The sequence below is a fragment of the Lipophrys pholis genome, assembly GCF_963383615.2.
Source record: "Lipophrys pholis genome assembly, chromosome: 15".
In the NCBI taxonomy this organism is placed as follows: domain Eukaryota; kingdom Metazoa; phylum Chordata; class Actinopteri; order Blenniiformes; family Blenniidae; genus Lipophrys; species Lipophrys pholis.
This window is the reverse complement of record NC_137642.1, coordinates 6,485,848-6,508,202: the sequence shown is the minus strand read 5'-3', so window position 1 is coordinate 6,508,202 and position 22,355 is coordinate 6,485,848. Positions and strand designations below refer to the sequence as shown.

Below are 22,355 nucleotides of genomic sequence, written 5' to 3'. Positions count from 1 at the left end.
GCACCTGAGAGATCAAACTGTAGTTCCTCTGAGACTCAGATCACCGCTGATCTTCTAGCTGTGGATTTACAAGATCTTTTAGAAAAAGGGGAAGCCCAGGGGTACCCTCCCCTGGAAACCGTTTCCCCTATTAGCTGTAGCTACTGCAGCTAGGAAGGACAAATGTTTACCAGTTATATTCATTTGGATCACAGGCTACTTTATTCTGAAGGGGAATAAAGTAATATTTGTGTTTAGGGGACTTTTCTGTACAAAATTTTCCAAGCAAACAAACTTTGTTCAGTGAAAATCACACAGGAATAATGATCACTGCAATGCCCTCAAACACCACTAGGGGGAGCCAAAGTCTTAAAAATACACATTTATGGTTTTTTTTTCTTCTTATACCACAGAACTGTTTTAATGGTCTATGAAAAACATCCATAACAAAACGTAAACGTACAGAAGAGCAGACCAACGTTGTGCTTTTAAACAAGCAGGCTGTTAGGATGTGCACAAGTATTAATAAAACATACAAATAAAGCATTTTTTTTTAAAAAGGTATCAAATGGCCACAAATGAAAATAAACTAAAATATTAACACTGACAGGCTTTAAACACCTACAGCGAGAGCTTAAACAGTAAAAGCTAAACATGGTATAAAACTCATCTTTAATGAGTAAATATTCAATGAGAAATGCCATAAGAAACCAAAACATAGGCCTTTTGACAGTCGGACTCCGAATGGCACATTTCACCGACAGCTGTATGTACAGTGCATCTAGAAAATATTCACAGCACTTCACTGTGTCCACATTTTGTTATGGTACAGCCTTAATTCCAAAATGGATTAAAATTCCTTTTTCCCCTCAAATTCCGACACACGGCACCCCGTAATGAGGTGAAAATTATCTTTGAGATTTTTGCAAATTTATCAAAAAGAAAAAACTAAGAAATCACATGTACGCAGTACTCTGAGTATTCGCTCAGAATTGAGCTCAGATGCTTCCTGTTTCCACTGATCATCCTTGACGGTTCTGCTGGTGAACTGGAGTCAACCTACAGTAAATTCAGTCGACCGGACATGATTTGGAAAGGCACACATCTATGAGGTCCCACAGTTGACCGTGTGTAGGATTTTGAATGGAAAAAAATGAACTTAATCCAATTTGGAATAAGGCATCATAAAATGTGGAAAAAGTGAAACTCTGAATACTTCTCCGATGGACTGTGTTTGCATGTTTATGTTGCCTTGTAAACGCAAGGTGGCAAAATCTGGTTTCATCAGGAAGACAATAAAAATACCTCAAGAATATATATATATATATATATATATATTCTTAACAGATGAGGTCTGTTTCTCGATTAACAACAGATCCAGGCTAACAACTTCAATGTGGACTAGGACATTACAGACTCGGCAGGAAAGTCGTCTTCAGAATTCACTTCATTCCTCTGAAGAGTTTTACCGACTTGTTACGAAGAAGCTTTAAAACAAAGTGCCTCGAAGTCAAACCACAACGAGGGAGTGTAGCACTTTAGTTTGACGGGCGGAGGCTTCCCTTCGAAGTTCAATATTTTCCCCATGTTGTCTTTGTGTATTTGGTTTGATCAGTTTATAGACAGCAACAGTCCAGAGACGGAAAGGTCGTGTTTCGTGTCCGAACGCACAAACAAATAAATTCATAATGAGCCAAACAGCATCATCATTATCAAAATACTGCAAGACTTAATTTACATAACATTTTATAGGATTGAATTTTATTTAAACGTGTATATTGTATAACTTGTTCTGAATGATGCTGCACAATATGATACTGGCTGTCTTCATTAACGCTGCCTTACTGAGTTCGTCTTCTATTCAAGAACTCCAACTAAGTTTGGTTTGGATCCGTTTGATCATTGGCATTAATAAAAAAATAAAAACATCTAAAGAAAACAAGAGAGGCACAAGTTTGCAGTTTTGGCTGCAAAATTTGGAGTCTAAAATCTAATTCAGTAACATGTTTCAGGCTCTGCTGCTTGAAGAGGAGTCTCTGCTGTACAGGTGGAGGACTGAGCGTCTCATGCCTTGTCGTCTGCAGTGCCGCTTCCTGCCAGGGAGTGACGGGAGGGATTGGAGGGTGGGGCGGTCTACTCTACGTCTACTGAGGGTTCTGCTGGAGGTTTTAGACCAAGGTCCGGAAAACAAAGGAGACCGCAGCGCCGAGCGCCAAGCCGAGGGACAAGAAGAAGGCCATGATGGCTCCTGCCGTCTCCGCCTCGTGCTGCGCCACCTTCCTGTAGGGAGACGGAGGGAATCAAATGAGTCTGGTGTGTTTCCTCCATTCGGCTTCAGCCACCCTGCATATCTATTATATTTATTCGTAATGCAAATGACACAGCACTAATTTAATTTCGTCACCCGACTTCTGGAAGTTAAACCCCAAATAAAAAAGACCTGCAGTCCTTACTTGGGTCCAAAGCACATGCAGAGGCTGGCCAGGTATCCGTTGGAGAAGGAGAACAAGATCATGAAGATGATGTACCAGGCGTCGTGGGAAAACAGCACGGGGAGGTTTTTACGAGGCTGGACGTTACACAGCATGAAGAGGGGGATGAAGACGGCCCGCAGTCCCACCAGGATGGGGAGCCAGACGCTGTCTTTACCCGGCTGGAGGGAGAAAAACACACCACACTTCAGAAACATGCCTTTTCTTTCTAGTGGCACATTTACATGGCAGTAACCATAATGCAGTGTTGATTTGAGGTAATTAGTTGTATGTATAATTCTGCCCTCAGACAGTGCCGAGTTTACCAGGTATTTTATATCATGTTGAAGTACAATTAAAAGTGCAGATCTTCATGCTCCTCCCAAGAGATTTGTGAACTATAAACCGTCTCTTTTCTGAGGAAACTGAGGGGATGCTTGTCTGTGTTGTCTGGTGATGATAAATAAGCTCACATGGTCCAGCAGCAGCTGACTAATGTTATCTACACCAAGAAGCCACATTCCACAGCCGGTCACACTGTCAGCCAACTGTACTCCGATTGTGCAGAAACAGCTTGACTACATCAAATTAGTAACTCTGGATGGCAGGAAATCAAATTTCCTTATTAATTTATGGTTTTCAGGGGACAGACGTAGCGCTATGCAACAGGAGAGACACTCGCGATGTGTTTAATGTAGTATTAAAGAAATCTGACGTGGTGATTTGCATGTGCGGGACAGTGTGAACATTGAAATGTGAAGAATGTGAATCACTTCAATCTACAAGCAGGTTGAAAACAATGTGTTGAAGCCACTAATGACTTGAACTAACATTTTGTTCAGTCGCGAAGCAGCTCACCCTTAAATAACATTACAGTACTTGTAGACACGAGACGTCTTCAAAACCCCCCCACTGTCACTTTTTACAGACCTCTGAGGACACGGACACGCACACACACACGGACACACCTCCAAAAAAACCTCAGCAAACAAACTTTCCTTTTAACACAGACTTCGAGTTACTTTTGTTTTCTACTCCGGCCAACTTGCGTGTAAATATATGTGGTAACCCGCAGTAAATATTTCAAATGGATTCTCACGTGTTGACGATTTGTTATTGGGAGATTCTCATTACTGAGTATTTATTTGTACAACTGAAGGCTGATCGATGTCTCAAAGACCAAATGTAACGTAAATATATTGTTGTAATTGTTATAATAGTGTTTTTACTGACCCACATACAGACGGCCGTCAGGCTCCTGCCGGCCCAGTCCATCAGGTTGAAGAGCAGGAAACACGACACTGGGATGAAGTACGTTTCTACAAAGAAAGAAAAGCTTCAGCTTCTTTCTGTGCAACTCAGTTTTCTGGATCTTTTCATGGTTGCTATAAAAGCTTTTATTAAAAAGAGAAAAGATGTTACACGTCCAGTCGACAGATCATCCGATTAGAATGATTTTTGCCCACAACATTTCTTTAAATGTCTAAATACATATTTTATTGCTGTGTTATCTCAAACACAATGCTGCTGTCTGACTTCAGCTGGTAGCGTCACACAATGTCTGCATATCGCCGACTGTTTGTGAATCATCTCAACATTTCACTGGAAATGAGGCGGCGGTTCTGCCGTTTCCCCCTTAAGAGTTCTTTCAAAATGACTTTAATGAAGGTTTACAAGCAGACAGAATTAAATCGTTGGTGTGCATCAGTGGGAAAACCTTGCAGTTGCATGTGGAATTAGGATCGTGTCAACTGCTCGAATCCAATAGATACATCTCAATCCCGGCAGAATTCCAGAAGATACCAGACAGAGGGATGGTTGTTCTCAGGGTTTTATCACACAACATGCTCGAAACGCTGCCTCCCAAGGCTGCACCATTGACAGAGGGAACCGCCCACCAGCGGAGCAGCCACTATCACAGTGTAACTTTATAGAAATCACAGATGTGCAGACTCACCCCAGGCACTGTCGTTAGCAACTTCGGACTTTACGTCGACGGTCACTGCTGGGAACGTTCCGATGGTGACGGTGAAGATGAAGCACACGGAAAGAGCCATCACCCAGATCTGATTCCAGAGCACAGGGGCATCCTGGTTAATGTTATGCTGCTTTGTTCATTCACCAGGTATGCGATAGGGATCCATCCAATACAGTCATCTGGATACAGTTACTCTTGCAGCGAATAATAAACAGTGGCTGGATGTATGGATGAGCATCCATTGCAGGGGTGGGGTGAGTAAGGCCTAAAGCATGAAGTACGGTCACCAACTATAAAGCTGCCAGTTGTACATGACTTACACTAACTTTGACTTGAAGCCGGGGGGCTACATGCTGCCTGCAGGCCGTACGATGCCGATATCTGATCTACATTTGTCTTGTAGAAAATAACCTCGTCTCACCTGTTTGAAGATGTTCACCACAGACACACTGGGCTTGGTCTCATCTTCCATCAGATTCATGACCGGTCGCTTCTCTGCAGAATTTTCTAGAAAGAGAGAGGAAAAAAAAACAACAACTGAGAGTTGTGTATCATAGTGGTGGAGTGACTCCTGTGACCCAGTGTCACACTTTGATATGTACAGTGGAGCCTGCCGGTTATTATTCTCTACCTTTTTTGAGCAAATCCATCTTGTTCTCCTCATCAGCAGCAGAAGGCCTGGCTCGATTACTCTCTATGTAGTACTGGAAGAACTCCTGTCGAGGGAAACAGTTTCCAGAAACGCCTTCATTAGCAGAACTCCACCTGGGTGGCAGTGTTCTGACACATCTCACAGACCTTCACATCACATTTGTGACAAAACAAACTGCTAAACTTTATACAGCACTTGCATATTATGACAAATGTAAAAGACTTCATGGAACTCTATGAGGCCATTTCTTAAAAACAGGAAAGTAACTCAAGTGGAACTAAACCCTAATGCTTCCTGAAATAATGCAAATGTAAGTCTGAAAGGTCTTACCATGCGGGGCAGAATAATGTAGGACATGATGGCCAGGAGAATAACAACACAGGCTGTTATAAAGTATCCGAAAGCACTGTCCTGCAGTGCTGACCCACCTAAAGACAAAATAAAAGACAAAATAAATAATGCTGTGAGCACTTTGCTTCTCAGATGTTGATGGTACTTTGGGTGGAATTTAGCGGAAACGGCAAAACTGCCTGAACCTTCCCTGTTTGATGAAGGTTATTGTGGGGGGCCGACTAGGGTCACTCTGGACCACTTTATTGTTGAGCCGCTATAGGTTTCCATTCCTGGAAGACCTTCTTCAAAACACTGCACCTCTCTCTTCTCACCCTCCATTCATTCATATGTCCTCTCCACCTGTACCTTCCTGCAGAATCTCTGACGGCAGAACTAAAAGTTCATGATCAGTATCTCCCGCCCTCATAACATCTGCATAGTGGACAAGCTTACCATCTGCTATCAACTGGTTTATTGCTTTTTAGCTCCTAACATCTACTAAACCTCAACTGTTGGGAGCAGAGAAGCTGCCACCGTCTGAGCCTGGCTGTGCAGGAGTCTTCATGCTAAAACTGAGATTTTCTACTTCATGTAGAATTTAAGTCCCCCCCCCATAATGTGTAAGACCAGACAAATTCATATCAGCAGAAAGTTTTCAATCTGAGACACATCTTTTCACGTACTGGCAAGTGCACAGATCATGGAGAAAGCAGCGAAGGTGCCGGCCAGGCCTTGTCCACTCATGATCGGAGTGGTGTAGGAGGCAGGAAGGATCCCTGCCAATCCAAACAGGCTGCCCTGAAGAACAGCCCCGAACGCTGGCAAGAGACGGAGAATAACAAAAAGCAATAAGGACTACTATACTGGACTGAGAAGCCATGACACATGGACAAAACACTTTATTTTAATAAGAATAGTGCTCTATAAATAAACTGTACATTTGTTTCCCATTTCCAATGCAATAGATAAACATTCAATAAAGTAATCTGCAGTGATTAAGAAAATGGCACCCTCTACTGATGTAAAACATTTTCCCAAAGTTTTAGCCAGATAGACGTTTTTAAAAACACGGACTACACAGTAAATTAGGACCAGGCTGCAGAAATGTTTGCATCATGTGTCCATTTCGAGGAATGTGCCAACACAAGATATCAAAGCTCTAAAGGTCAGCACGTCCTCCCCTGTAAACCAAACATGATGGGCCGTTCCTCCCGAGGGCCTGGGGGTCAGGACTGGCCCACTGGGGCTAAGGAGGGGGTGAGCTTATCCCTGCTGCTCACTGACCTTTTGTAAATAAACAAACACTGTGAGATCACAGACTGTTTTGAATCTCACTGTGGTTCGAGGATACGCGTGTGAATTTTCCCAACATGGTGCACACAGATGATTTTGATCTCAGAGGGAGAAGACATGGAAACGCTCCAATATAGGAATCACATGTAGGACTCGTGTGAAGGAAATTATTGTATGGAGTCAAATTTAGCAAGTCTTATCATTGCTGACCTCGCAAAGATTGTCAAGTGTGGGTTTTGTTGTCGGTGTTGGGATTTGTTACTTTGAGATCTCGCAACCTTCTCTGGTCACTATGGCAGTAAACTGAAATTATCAATACAAATTATGTAAGAAACAGCTGGAATAATAAAATTACCAATAAATTCAATCTAATTTCCATTACTAAATCATCATTACAATTTCTTACGTACAGTTGATGCAGATGATTTTGATCATGGTGAGGGTGAAGAAAGGCACAGGCGCCATGTCCACTTTAACCAGCACCGCGGTCAGCAAGAAAACCACCAGGATGACGGTTAAGCTGCCCGAGATCCGCAGTTTCTGAGGAATCCTGAAACACACGCAGAGCAAACCACCCCGCCGTGAAACATACGACTCGATAATGTCCTACTCCATCTCTTTCTGCACCATGAAGCCAACCTTCAGTCCGAGATATTAACCATTTTAATGTAGAAAATTAAGCACACGTATACAACTACTTGTGTCAGGATGAATGAAAAGCCTTCAAAAGCCGTGATGAAGATAATTAAAGCATGAAAATTAGGAGCTGAACAGAAAATTCTTCATTTTATGTATTATTGCCTATTATCCTTCACTGTGTTGTTGCAACACTGGAACGTCCCTATTGTGGGATAGATGACTTGATCTTGTCATATCTTAATGAAAATTACGGTTATGGATTAAAAAACAAACTATTCAAACCACAACTAATCTATGAGGTTTTTTGCACTTCAGGTGGGCAAAGAAACAAGGAGGGAGAAATTGAATAAACTCTGGAAGAAAAAAAAAGAACAAATCCCAAAGGAGAAGCAGTGAGAGGTTGAGCTGAAGTGGCGAGAAGCAGAGAACATAAATAGCATTCCTGGGTGTGTTTGTGGAGGGGAAGACTCGAGTCGTGGTCGACGTTCACCCCAGATTTCTCCCAATCCGATTCTAATTAAACCAAACACACTGGAGGCTTGCAGACGTATGTTCACATAACAGGATCACGTTACCTGCAGGAGCATGGGTTGAGCGAACGATAAGCACAATGAAAAAAGAGTGGGGGTGCATCAGAACTAGAGGGTTCACATGTAAGCATCTAATAAAAAAAATTATAATACTAAATCAGCTTGAATAAACCAAACAAACGATGTGCAACAAATCAATACAAGAGTGCAGAAAGTACATTTTAGCCATATTTCATAGAGGCGTGTGAATTACATACCTTAGAGATTTTACTCCCTTACTGCTAGATTCAGGGTTCAAACTAAGGTTCATCTATAATTTAATAAGTATGTTTATCAAGTAATAAAAGAAACTGAAGTCATATATTTATGTAAAATGAGCATATTTGACCATTTATCTTTAGGCAACACATACAAACTACAGCATGACTGCTTGAAATAGGATGTAAATTCTAATGAGTCAAAGTTCTGTTAAGAAACCTTATTTAGTCTTAGCGATGAGAAGATAATCGAATTTTGGTTCCTCATGTTCTACGTATTTCTAGTTTTATCTCAAACATATCTTGACCTTCAGTATCGTTTTCCATTTGAGGAAAATAGCAATTATGCAAAGCTCCATGTTGTGTTTTGGAGATGGCCGGGTACCTCTGGTGTATGAAGGAGTTGAGGCAGGTGAAAATGAGCAGAGGCACCATGGCGCACAGCGTCATCACGTTGTTGAACTTCGACTCAAGAACATTGCGGGTGTCAACGCCTTCCAAGGTCTGGTTAGTTGTCGTGTTGGCGGAGGGTTCATCTCTCAGTCGGCTGGTGAAGTACTGAAGAGGACAGAAAAATAAGCAGGTCTATGATTATGTGAACACTACAAGTTGAGATAAATGTATTTATTTTTTGTTAATACATTTAAATACAATTTTAAACTTTTCCTATCACAGATAAACAAATCTGAAAGTCCCCAAAGTCTTTGATCCCCTAAAAGAACGGCTGGGATCAGGACGACTCCTCCACCACCGCAGGAATCCACCTGGCTGGAGTCACATCAGCCCTCCTGATTGAAGCCAGGCGCTTTGAGAAAGGGAGGTAAACAAACAGTCCTTGTTTTCTCTAGAACCGGTGATGATCTTTTAAGCTTAGTCTGACCTTTCACTTCCTGTGTGCTAAAGACAGTGACCAGCTCCAGCTGACTACAAAGGCCAACTTCATCTTCTCACTTCCAACTGTCTGACACTATCTACGTTTGTCTGCCGACTGTTAAGAGATCAAAATGTCCCTGAAGTGTGGCAGTTTACCATTGTTGCCGTCATGAAGAAATTCCATGGCAGGAGGGTTCCCAAACCCAGGATGAAGAAAATAATCCACACTGCATTGTATCTGTGAAAAAGGAGGTTGTCGTTAATCAATTGATTAACCTAAATAACAACACAGTGCCTCTGCTTTTACTAAACAAACAAAAAAAAACATCTCTTACTTGTCTCGAGGTGCGCTGAGGGCCGTCATGGTTCTTGTTAGAGTTGGGGCACGTGTTCAGTGTTTGATTAGCGTGGCACCAGGTCTGCAATACACAGATAAGACACACACACACGTCTGTAAAGCTTAAAAACACAAGAGTGTGTCGGTGCATCGGTGTCTGCATTGCATATGTAGAAAATTCTACGTTTGAAGTAACGCAACAATTAAATAATGGTGTGTGTGTCACTGCCTCTGCTGAGGATCCTCACTGAAAGGGGAACAGATTTTCAGAAATTGCTTCATTTATCTTCTTTTTAGATGACTTTTCAATTTTCAGTTTCGGCCAACTGATCCACACTGCGTGCCACAGCCTCCACTACCACAGCAAGCAACTCCACAACTCAAAAATAATTATTTACCTGGACCACCCCATAAAACAAAGAGTCCAGAATGCAGTTAAAATTACTTTCATGTTGAGAGGCTGCATGCCAGCAAAATCACGACACACAGATGGAAGAAGCCAGCCTTTCCACATATTGTGTTGCGAGTAAAATGAAAACATAATCAATTACACAAGTAATCGTCACACAAGAATGACTTCTCCCCTCTCAAGTTGCACAATACTTGTGAAGTTTAAAGGATTGACTTTCAAACGGATCCAACACAGATGCATCACAGCAGTGCAGCAGTCACTCCAAAATGTGGGAGAAATATTTAATAATAATATTCCTTATAAACAAATCTATAAACTTACCCTGAGGAGAGCCAAGCAAAGACACAAGAATCCCTTTTCACTCCCCAGACGCTCAACTAACACAGAAGGTTGGACACACTCAAAAGCTTTACTTTATGCCGTACAGCGGGTCAGGAGGCAGACACCCAGCTGCCCATTGGACCAGCCCCTCTTCATTCTCTGTGCCTCTCCCTCCCTCTTCCCCTCACCTCGAACACCCCGTCCCTCCCAGACGTCCACTTAGTGCTTCCTCATTAACAGCACAAAGAAAACTGGAATCAAATCAAGCTAAACAATACGAGGCAATGTTTACGTCATCTTGGGAGCTCCGCACCTCCTGGGAACAGTTGATTGACGAAGAGCCCACTGGTGGATATAAATGGATTAAAATGACTGCCAGTAGAAGTGTCTTGGATTATTGCTCATTGTTGATTGGTTTTTCACATCAGTTAAATCTTCCCCAAAGAATGAGCTCTGAACTTTAGGTTGTTAGAGATTGTCAAAGTGGTGCTGGCTATACGTTGTTAGTACTGAATCTCGTGGTTGATGTGGAGGGTCATGAGTTTTGTGAGTGGAGGACAGAGAGTCTCCTCTATATGGTGGGAGTGAAACACACGACAACACATTAACCAACATGCATGGGCACCACACGGGACTGATTCTGCAATATTGAACCTCTGTGGAAGGTCTGTGTGGTACGTCGGCTGGAAAACCGAACAGGAAGTCTTCTCCACCACAACAGTGTCGCAATGAAACATCTCAGAACAAGACGGGAAACACCTGGATAGTTCCTGAAATCCAAGACTCCCATAATCCATGACAATCAGAACGTTCCTTCACAAAACCGCCCATGATTCTTTCTACTTCCAACACTGATTCAAAATCGTCAATGTTCACCTCCCTTGTCATATTTATAGATCATCACATTTTGCAAGCGTTTTTACTGTGATACAATACTACATTTTCTCTGACCTAATCAGCTCTCAGAATATGATGCAAATCTCAGGGTTCCCATCCCTGTTGTAAACGTTCTTCTTATCAAGCTTGTAATACGTTTTTTTTTCTAAATGAAAGTTTTATCATGTTTCTAAGGAAGGACGTTTCCATGACCTGTCCATCTTGATTTTTAAAACATTGGGGCTGTTTTATGTGTTCATCATTTCCACACAATAACAAAATCACCCTGAAATCACTTTTTTCATCCATTCATTCATTTTCCTGCCCATGAGCCTGTGATGTGCAACATGCTTTGTCGTCATCACCACCTCATCTTTCTGTCTAATCTGGAAGTTCCCCCAACATCATGTGGAATGTGGTAATTCGATCTCCTCGCAACATTTCATTGCTTCACCAAAACTTGAAATGTTTTGTTTAACATCAAACATTATTCTTGTGCCTGCCACAGTGGCAAGGCACAAATACTACTATTACTATTTCATACATTATTTTTCTGCCGTTTTTTTTTTCCTCCAAGTAAAAAGTCACGCACCTTTGGGAGCACAGACACAAAAAGCACATCAAAATGTGCAGGAATAGGTTGCGCCGACTTTTGTTAACGATTAGTTTAACTGTTAAATATAATGTGAACATCACAAAAAAAAATGTCCCAATAAGTGGATGGGAGAAGCACTGATATGGAGAAGAAGACAGGAGATGGAGAGATCAGAGATGATCAGCGTCTGTTCCCAGGGAGACGCCGAGATGGAAGGAGACGCTGGCACACAAAATTATCTCTGGAATTTTCTAGTTTCTTTCTTCTTAATGCTCATTTCCATATCAATAGTTCTAAGCTTGGTTACAGACTGCTAACACTGGGTGCAGTTAGTAAATGACATTAGTTGCTTGAAAGAAGAAGAAAAAAAGCATCAGGGTCAGCACCCCAACCTTGGTGACACCATTTAAACAAGAGCAGCCAAAAACTGACAAAAGTCATGTCAAGCATTAGGTTACTTGAGTGGGATCTTGGAGGGATTACAACAAAGAACAGAAGACCATATATTTAAAATGTAATATTCTGAGCCCGTTCTAAAAAATAAAAAATGAAGTGACAGACTTAGTCAATACTCAGGAATGTGGTAATCTACTACAATAAATTGGTTTGTGGACAATGTCGGCCACTTCTGAATGTTGTTTTCTTTCCCCCAGAAACAAAAAAAAAAAAACAAATTAGTATTATACTGGCGTTTGCCTTGTTCTGTCTCTCTGGTTGTCATGACAAACGTCTAACCTCTCTGTGCAGCGCCATCAGGCCAAACTTCATCATAACAGACAACCTGAACTGTTGCACTTAAGTTAAAACCAGTGTATCCATGTAAAGCACACCTCTCTCAACTTAGTGTGTCATCGAGACCAGCCAGCTGGCAGAAGTTGTTCCATGTTGAAATGGTGTCTCTCTCTCTCCCTCTCCCTCTCCCTCTCTGGTTGGCCCTGCACCGACATCCAACTCCAATAACCAGCACTTCAAGGGACAAAGATTTAACTGCAGTGAAGGTAATTTATTGTTTCCTCCTCTAAAGTCACAGTAAAGGAAACTGTTCCTGTTGTGCCAAACTGGAGCAGTTAGCAACGATCTGCTTGCCAAGGTCAAAGCGCTGTCCAACATTTGAATTCTAAAATAAGCTTAGTCACACCATTATTTTCTTTTTGAACCCCACACATTGCATTAAACTTGTAAAAAAAAAAAAAAAACACAACTCATCCTTGATATCAACATTGTGACTTGTGTGGGACTAATCACATGTTGCATTTCTGTGCCACTGCTTGTCTGGTCAACAGTATGAAGAGTTTATAAATGGGAGGCTTGCAACATTTGCCAATTCCAAGCTAACAGACGGAATAAGAGCTGCCGGGCATGATGAACTTCCCAAACGACTCTCCCGTCTCTTCCTGACCCGCATGAGGGTGCGCATCAGCAGACTCCCCGAGCATAACTTGACTCTTTGCACCTGCCGGCTGCACACAGAGTCTCTGTCTTCCCGTTATCTCTGCTTGTGTGATCGTCGTCGAGTGCTGGACACTGAGCTCATCGTATTAACTCTCCTGTATCATTGTGTTTCTGTGCCTATGACTGTTGCAATACAGTGGATGAATAATACACGTAAGCAAATTCAATTCTTAAGGCCTGGCTGTTCTGTGTTAGTCCTTTGTACCATGGGACTAATGCTTCATTCACTCTCTTTTGATCAGCAGGCCTCACAGCTGGTTGATATTTCAGTGTTAAAAAATATATTCTAACACTGAATCCTAGGTTTTTTGTTTCTCAGTTGTTGAGGAAAGTTCTGACAAAGCAGTAAATAACATGACATCTAGAATTAGTGTCAACGGCTACCCAGCGCCATAGTGAGTTAATATATCTGCCGCACCTGCTTCAGCGTTCAAAGTGATGAGAGCAGGAAACGATTAATGTACTAGAGAGTAACACTGGCTTGAAGCTGATTATTACCTGCTACACCTTTTTCTGCAGTGATCAGTGAACATCAAGCCGTTTCACTAATTATTGCCTGAGACGGCTGGGGGGGGGGTCGTGTGTGTGTGTGTGTGTGTGTGTATATTATAGCTCCTAGTGCAGTTTGACCATTTATTTTCAGGTGACAGTTGTTGACATTTGATAAGCAGTATTTTTGGAGGTATTTCAGGATCTCGGGGAGACATGCCCCCTTCTGGTGAGAAGCAAGAACAGAGCAGAGGATCATAAGATTTTAAAATCCAATCTTTACACTTGACAATTATCTTTAATTATTCGAAAATAGCAAGATTTTTAGCAGAGTGGAAATTTGTGGTTAAAAAAAAACTTGGAACAATTTGATTGCTGTTTTAGCACATTTAAACAATCTCCCAGCTCCGGAATAGATGTTGAGAAAAGACAGTGACCCCAAAAACAGGGTTGCTTTTATTCAAAACACCAAGTAGACAGATGATGGTTAAATGATTAGGGGAAGCGTAACCTTTAGCAATTTCTGTTTCAGGTCATACACTTTTCTTCAAGCAACAGCAGACTTGAGTGTAATTTTGAGAATTGTCGAGAATGGAAGTACTTTATTTTGCACAGTCAGTGTTGACATACCTGATCAAAAGGTTTGCTCTAACTAGAAGTTCAGTTTTAAACCTTGATTTCAGGGAGTAAGGAAAAAAATAAATGAAAAAGAAGGAGAGATACAGCCTGGGTGTACTTTACTAAAATTGATTTCCTTCAGGCAAAAAAACAACAACTTAAGATTATCATCTGAGCCGTTGGATCCATCTCTTCCCATCAAGGACAATTGTGCGTTATGTCACCTTCAGAGGCTGGAAATGACCACCGACACTTAAACTGGGCCAGACAATGTCAATGAGAGTATCAGCGACTGGGCGGGTCTGAGTAACAACAAGCTAATTGTAATGGAGCTCAAGTTAAGGAGTATAACAGATGACTTGTGGTCAACAGGGGGTTTCCTTTGCACCACTTGGACAACAACAGTGAAGATGTGCATGCTATTCATAACTCTGGCCGACAGCTGAGTTTCCAATTTCACACCGTTCACAACATGATCGACACACACGCAGGAAAACTGGTCGGGTTAACAACCCAGATCTAGACTGTCCAGGAACACATTAAAAAAACTGCTTTATAGTACATTGATTTTTATCACCTCAAGTCCAATTTCACGCTGCCTTTCTTCCCCTCTTCTTTCAAGGACACAAGTATTGACTCTGTGTCTTCGAGGGAAACGTGTTAGACATTTAACAACTGCTGGGCTTGAAAAATTTAAGTATATGTAGGTGATATTTATTCACAATGTGTAAGCCTCTCATTGCTCAACACATCTCATCCGTTTCTTAACAAACAAAGAGATTAAAATCAAGCTTTTGTCAGCATTTTTGCAGAAGAAGCGTCTGCATCAGATTTAATCCATTACTTCAAGAACATCAGCAACACTGAACATGTGCTCAGATGATCCAACCGTGATAATGTGCATTCATTAGATGGCCAGGCATTGTGTTGATCTTATTTAAAAGGGTAAAGGTTCATAACTATGGGAGTGTTCACATGAAATGATGTCCTTGGCAAGACATTGTCTTTCGATCTACTGGGTTACTGAGTAACAATGAAAGAGGTCATTCTGAAGTTCACTATTAAAAAGTGAGCGGGGTGTGTAAAATGGCACTAGTGCAAACAAAAAGATACATGGAAAGAGACTGGTCACTACAAGTAGCAAACCCCCGATGCAGAAATAATCATTTGAAATCTTTCAGATGCAAAACAACCCCAACTGGAAATATATTGAAAATAAAGTGTATCCTGCAGCAGGGAGGATTCACAGATAATCAGTTCACTCTGAAATGATCATGATGAGCCAGTTTGTAAGTAGCACACAGTCTAGATTATCATCTGCATTGTAAACGACTTTGCAAGTTCAATTAGCAGCGGCAATGCGTCTAAATTCACTCACTTTAATAAGTTTGTGTGAGGGAAGATGAGAAAAAGCAATCCTCTGTAGTTAATATTCATTCTGTATTAATTTTCATTGGTTTCCTGTACAATGTAGGGTCTTTATATATATTGTAGTGAGTCATTATGAGAAAAAAATCTAGAACCTGCTGATCCCTCGCTCAAAAAAACAAGACCATATGAACAGAGAGGACTTTGGGTATTCAGGGGAAATCCAAAACGCAGCCAGTGTCCGTAACGCCACAAAGACCCTGAAAGACCAAAAGCACACGTCTAACAGTATCTGGACATAAAGCAATCAGACGAGGTAGTCATAAAGTAATATTGTTATATGGATTAAAAAAAAAACATTTTATCTGAGATATATATATTTAAAAAAAATAACGGTAAACAGAGAAACAAAGCTTGGCGGACATATACTAGTCATTGTGGTTTCAAGCCTCCATAAAGTCACATTGAGCAACCAAGGGAAAAATGGGCAGAAGCACAGTCAACAAATATATAGTGAAAAAAAAGCAAGAAAAACAATTAAATGCTGTCGTCACACGAGTTATATTAAGCATCTAAACCACGTCCTGTGGGGAGTTTGTGCTTTCTGTGGGTGCCGTCGAATTTAGTGTGTTGTTCAGTGTAGGGTGGTAACGGGTGTCTGAGCAAACACACTTGTCTCTCCATAACTGAGGATGCAATCAGCACAATACAAGTAAGAGCAGGAAACAATGACACAGAGACGGGAAACAAGACCTTTGTGAAACGCTAATGAGGGGAGCATGAACTGAAATCCTTGGGGAAAACTCTGGATATTGAGCAGAAGAAGGTTCATCCATGCCAGACGCAGGCAGGAAGAGAGGAGCCCTCTAAAACCATTGTTCGCCCGCTTTGCATGTCAAACCCTTTCCCGCCACTCTGTCAAGGCGGGAACAAAGGCCGAATGAGCTTTCAGTTCTCGAGGTGTGGATGAATGGCGAACCAATGAACAGGCAACGACAAGTCCACTATACACCATGACTACACTACAGCGGTGGCTGATAGTTTCAATGAGTAAGACCAATGTGGCTCCTCCCTTCCCTTTGATGACTCAGTTAATCTTCACAACAGCCTCAAATGGCAAACTTACTCTGGCGGTGTCGTGTACAGTAATAAATCTGCTTCTCGCTCCGAGAGTGCTCAACTCAGGAAACAGGTGGGGGAAACTTAACTCCCTCCGCTTATGAAACAGATAAATGTACGTGCATCCAGTGGTGAATCGATGCTGCTGTCCCACGAGTTCCTCAGTGGAAAACAAAGCCCCCATTCTGAAGCACTTACTCTCCTTGCTTCGGGTCAGCAGAGTCACAAATAGCACAGACACGTGTGACATGGAGCCAGAGCCAGAGAAAGAAAAATAAAAAATAAAAAAATAACACAATCGCTCGGTCAGTCAGACATTTCCCGACTTTCTGAGGAGTTCCACTTAAAAATGAGGTAATGTGTAAATAAGAGAGACTAACTTTATTCAGATCTACAAAAAAGATTTGTGTTTGACTTGTCATGATTGTCAAGATGAACACATGAAAGGGGGTAGGGGGGCTTGTTTTGCTTGATTTCCTCCAAACATCTTAGACCGAAAAAGTCAAACATCACAAATCATTAAAAACTTTACCACAATAGAAAGACAAAATGTAATGTATCCCGATTTTAAGTGTTGATGTCAACTTTCAACTTGACTCTATTCAATGACCTGATTACTGCATCATGTGCTGTCTTATTTGTGTAAACGAACATTATTCATAAAATATGCAGTACATAGTCACTTTGGGTCAAGGAGAGTGGCCCATGGACGAGACATGAACGTAGTCAGGAAATAGCTGAGACTGCAGATTTCATAGAAGTGAATTGTACAAAATAAGTTTTGAGAAAGACTGTTCAAATTCACTGCTTATGTCCATTTTTAATTGATATTAGACTGCTGATATGGCCAGTAACTGTATTTACTGTTATCAGCATTGGCCAATTTTTTCATATCGGTGCATCATTAATATATAAAAGGCAAGGTAATTTTATTTATATAGCACCATTCAAACAAAGCAATTTAAAGTGCTTTACAAAACAAAAATACATTAAAGCAAGACAATTATAGCTAGAATTAACATTTCTAAAGATGTCTAGCAATTATAAAACCACAGTATTGAAAGCAAAGCTTATGAGACATGCAGTCAAATCATAAACTAAACATGATGCTATATCAATTACACACACAGACATATATAATTCAGGGGTTGTACTAAGTAAATCAAGAGCTGGAGAGATATATGTTCATGAACTTTCCAGTGGTCTCCTGCGCTGCACTGCCGCAGCAGGAGAGCCTCTTTGAGTCATCGCCGCTGACACACTCATGAAGCGTGCGTGTCTTTTCCTGTGATGCGATAGCCCACGTGGTTCCAGTCAACCGCGCGCGTACAGCCGTTGTGTGAACGCACGTGGTTAATTAATACAGACGAGCCCCGCATGATAAGCACGAGCGGGGCTCGGGAATATCCCACGAATTTAAAACGTTTCACCTGCAGTATTTAAAGCGGAGGTCGTTGTTGGCTTGGTGAAAGATACCGCGAAATGAAGCCGGTGAAAGTGGGTGTTTCAACGAGTTAGATTATTTCACACGCCAAGCAGTGACTGGGGGGGGGGTCTGCCCGGTGCCGGTGAGCCGCTTACCGGGCTCCACCGACCACGCTTTGGGTTGGCGCTAAATTCAATTCGAGAGGCTCAGTCAACAAAGGACGCACGCTGCCATATCCGGAATTAGAAAAAAAAGAAAAAGCGGCAACCTCGTCAATTCAACGCTCCATGCTCAAGATAGAAACACCAAATAAAATAAAAAGAGACGAGATGAAAAGAGAATTACAAAACACAGTAAGTTAATTTTTATCAGACATGGAGGAGGCGACGGTCGGTTTAAAGTGGCCCGTCACCCCCCGAACAGACAACACTGAAAACGGAATAAAGCGACATCATTAGTTAGTCCAGGGTGTTGTAGTGAGAGAGAGAGATGAGCTCCTACCTTGTTCCAGTGAGAAGCCTTGTGTCTGAGCCACTCTCCCCGCGCGCGCGTGTGTGTTCTCCCCACTCAACTCTGAAGAACCACGAAGACGGCTTTAGTGTTGCTCGGAAAATTCAACTTCCCCTCTCTCACACACCCCTTTTTACACCCTCGTGTCACCGTTTTAAGTCTTGAACTGTGTATTTTCACGACATATCAATCCACGTATCCGCATCGCAGCTCGTGAGATTATAAAACAAAGTCCGGATGATTAAAAAGGGTAAAAATGTGTTTTTGGTTCAACTGACCGGGACAGAAGATGAAGTAATCATCGAAGGCGGGCAAAATTGGGATCGCTAGATTGTATGGAAATTGTGTGTCAACACAAAACTAAGTGGACACTACCTCTAAAAGGTGAAGGACAATCAATACTATAAGCTCAAAACACAAAATTAATAAAGTGTTACACAAATTAGACTCGAGGCCATTAACAATCTCATCCAGAACTGAAGGTCATAGATGTAGTCTGACAACAGAACATTAAAAGAAAATAAACTATATATATATATATATATATATATATATATATATATATATATATATATATATATATATATATATATATATATATATATATATATATATTAAATTGTCCATTTGTCCCTGAAGCGATCACCAGTAGAGCACTCCTCCCCTCAGTATTTCATGTGGGATGTCTTTAAAATGTCATCCAAATGCCTATGGTTTCTGAATGTGTTATTTCTGTGCACATTTTTGAAGTAAAGCGTCTTGAATTGAAACTTTATGAAGACAAATTCACCACCAGTGCTCTGTTGTGGTGTTCACTGTCCAAATAAAAATCATTACAACACAAATAACAGGTTCGGCTTTATTAAAATCTATGAATTCCATTTTAAGATATATTTTCAAAAGACGTTTATGTTTTTGAAAAAGGAAGTGTTGACATCCAGCCATTATCAATGTAACTTGATCACTTGTAAATTTGTCGAAGCAACTTCTGCATTTTTAACTGTTTCATTCAGCCTAACCGTGGATCATAACGCACCAAATAATGAGTGAGAAAATACTAACAAAAAAAACAAAAAAGAAGACTTCTGTGTTCAAAAGCAGGGAGGAAAAGTAGAAAGTCAACAAAAAAATAAATACTCAAGTACAGATACCTAAAAAGTAGAGTAACAAAGTGCAAACTCCTCGCTACGTTCCCATTGATCGTCCCAGAGAAGGATCGTCCGCCTGCTCAATTTGTTTTGTTTTTGACACTCTGGCAGGGGAAAAAAGAAAAAAGCGTCTGGAAATAATTTGTGACTCAGAGCTGAACTGCCAAGCGAAGGAGTCCTTAAAGCAGGATTCATCTTTCAACAGTTGAAAACTAAAAGTACACGAGCAGATTGGACTGTCCTCGATTAACTGACCATGTGCTTCTCACAGTCACAACAAGGATCAAGTCAAAGAAAATTACAGTATGCTGCCCCAGTTCATGTAAATGTACAAAAGTAAAGAGTTATGTTATGTTCATGGTCATGAGTCATAAATATATAATATATATATATAAATACTCACACTTGCTCATGGTGTGTTCTAGTGCTAAACGACTCCCTGAATTCAGACTGAAGGTTAAAGCTGACTGTGTTTACCACTTTGAGGCATGAGAGACAAAACTGCTGAGGAGAAGATAAAACAAAAAATAAATATTGAGTGCAGTGAGGAGAGTCGAACTCATGTGACCACTGAGGCTGTTTACCGAGGATAAAAAACATCCACTTCTGGCTCTCTATGAAAGGTCTTGCAAAATGACTTACTTGAGGAGAAATGTGCAATCAGAAGACGCTATTATGCAACCCAGTGTCCTCCGCATGAATCTGTCTGCAGGAGAGAGAACGCAAACATGCGCCACTGCTTCCCTCGCCTTCTTTCAGAGGACAGCTTGTTTTCTCGAGTGTCTACGAGAAGTGGCACCAGTGTATAATTTCATCAGAACACGTGGGCCCGGTCTGAACCGCCGCGCCGAGGCGTTGTTTATGGACGTATTTTGTGCCGTGTGTAGTGTGAGTCTGGACACACCGAGCTTTTCCGCTGTTTACCGGTATAGTTGTGGTAGGTGGTGGTACGCAGTCATCCACACCCTGTCTCCCCCCTCGTCTAAAAAAAGACTCCTGCGGTTCTGGACAGAAACCATCTGTGACAGAGAGCAAGTCTGGCTGCTTCCTCGCCAACGGAGGAGGAGGAGGACTGAGGACTGAAGCACTACTGTCTGTCTCACTCTCTCCCGGTGTGAACACACCAGCCAGTATATCTAATTTGCCTCAGTGATGATTTACATAAACCCTTTTGATGCAGGCCGACGTCTGGCTCTCCTTCCCTCGGTGCTCCTTCGAGAATGGTGTGGCCTGAAGGGCGATTCAGTCAGACTCTCCTGGGTGCAGAAAGGCACAACTTTGAGCGGGTTTTTCCATGGAGAGGAGGGAGACCGAGGAGGAGAGAGAAACAACAGACAAGTAGAGCAGCGGGAAAATGGAGGGTTTTTAAAAGGTTTGTCTTGAGCACGAACGCTGGAAGATGTGCCGAGAAGAGAAATGAAAGAAGTTTCACCACTTCTGGCAGCCACGCTTCTCTTTACTCCACCGATCACATTCAAACACACATTTACGTACACCGTGGGAGCTCGAACCGCCAACCGTGGGACTGGACGAGGACTCGCTTTACCACCGGAGCCACAGCCGCCCTGCAGATGAGCACAGGTGATAAACAGCAGAGAAAAGCAGCAGTTCCAACCATCTCAACTGTAAATCAGGGTGTGTGTGGTTGAGGTCTCTGTCACCAACTAATTCCTCCCGTGAGAAAAAACGCTGGAAATGTGCCGGTGCAAATCCAGAACAGATAGGAGCTAATTATTAATAATAACTGGAGTTTCTGTAAACTGGTAAATGATACATTCCCATCTTTTTGAAAGCAATTACAGAGTTGTGAAGCTGCTGTCTCTCTCTCTCTCTCTCTCTCTCTCTCTCTCTCTCTCTCTCTGCATCGCTCATGAAATGACTTCAGTATTTTCAGAAGTCAAAGCGCAGCCCTGCTACTATTTTACTGGCAGATTAAACATGAGCACATCTTTATCTATCTGCTGTTTATCTCAGGTGTTTTGTTATTTCTTCATTATACAGAGCATCTTCCTCCTATTGAACACAGGCATTACACCGATTCATATGTGCTGGGCGGATCATATGATTTGGATATTATGGAGCTATTATTAGGACCCGGAAGCGTCGCATTCCCACGTAACTTTTTTATATCTTGATCATCTACGTAATAGAGTACATCCACTCCCTGTTTAAAAATGTGTGGCAACTACATATAACAGCGTTGACAATACATGTTGCACAACAAGAGGCTCCATTTGTGGCCACTAAACCTGATGAGAAACCTGTATTTCAAAACATTGTCGAGAAGTAGCTGAAACAACAATCAGTCTTTCTGTTTTATGCTTTTGAGCATTTCTATAGTCAGACAGAATCTTCACTGGTTCCCTTCCTGCTGACCCCTGAAAGTTCCCCCTCACACCATTTTTAGAACACATGTTTATGGACAAATAAACATCACACATGTCCAATTTAACAATATCCTGTGAAGTCTGTGGCATAGGAGGGGCGCTCCATAAGAGGAGGAGGGTATGACATGAATGGGCTGGAAGTGACTTTTTGACCACATACAGAGACTTGAGAGGACAAAGTAGAAAGAGGAATTCCAGTGGATGGCCTCTTCAACCCCTAAACGACCCTGGAAACACAGAAAGTAAATCCCAATTGGGATTAAGATTTTGAGGCCCGACTCTGTTTAGGGGA

The 22,355-nt window shown here is 41.7% G+C and overlaps 1 protein-coding gene across 3 annotated transcripts; it reads right to left on the bottom strand.

The window, feature by feature from the left end:
* Positions 1–383: 383 nt before the first annotated feature.
* On the bottom strand, positions 384–20,693 carry LOC308120635 (equilibrative nucleoside transporter 1-like). Of its 3 annotated transcripts, none has more exons than XM_080481358.1 (13): positions 18,520–18,601; positions 9,341–9,424; positions 9,162–9,243; positions 8,518–8,690; positions 7,117–7,256; positions 6,097–6,231; positions 5,411–5,508; positions 5,060–5,144; positions 4,850–4,935; positions 4,408–4,516; positions 3,684–3,769; positions 2,433–2,632; positions 384–2,259 (listed from the first exon to the last, which is right to left on the bottom strand). In XM_080481358.1, the coding sequence occupies exons 2-13, from the start codon at positions 9,367–9,369 to the stop codon at positions 2,148–2,150; spliced, it is 1,335 nt and encodes a 444-aa protein (XP_080337484.1). In that variant the 5' UTR covers positions 9,370–9,424; positions 18,520–18,601; the 3' UTR covers positions 384–2,147. The 3 variants fall into 3 exon arrangements, with proteins under 3 accessions (XP_080337484.1, XP_080337483.1, XP_080337485.1); XM_080481357.1 differs by lacking the exon at positions 18,520–18,601 and adding an exon at positions 10,076–10,236 and having other exon boundaries at positions 1,562–2,259; XM_080481359.1 differs by lacking the exon at positions 18,520–18,601 and adding an exon at positions 20,601–20,693 and having other exon boundaries at positions 1,614–2,259.
* Between the last annotated feature and the right edge of the window lie 1,662 nt (positions 20,694–22,355).

Excerpts from the sequence above, each read along its gene's own strand:
- LOC308120635 (XM_080481359.1), bottom strand. The coding sequence starts at position 9,369 with ATGACGGCCCTCAGCGCACCTCGAGACAA. Across the intron at positions 5,145-5,410 it reads ACATTATTCTGCCCCGCATG|GAGTTCTTCCAGTACTACAT; the intron begins GTAAGACCTTTC and ends TTCCCTCGACAG. Across the intron at positions 3,770-4,407 it reads TGCTAACGACAGTGCCTGGG|AAACGTACTTCATCCCAGTG; the intron begins GTGAGTCTGCAC and ends CTTTCTTTGTAG.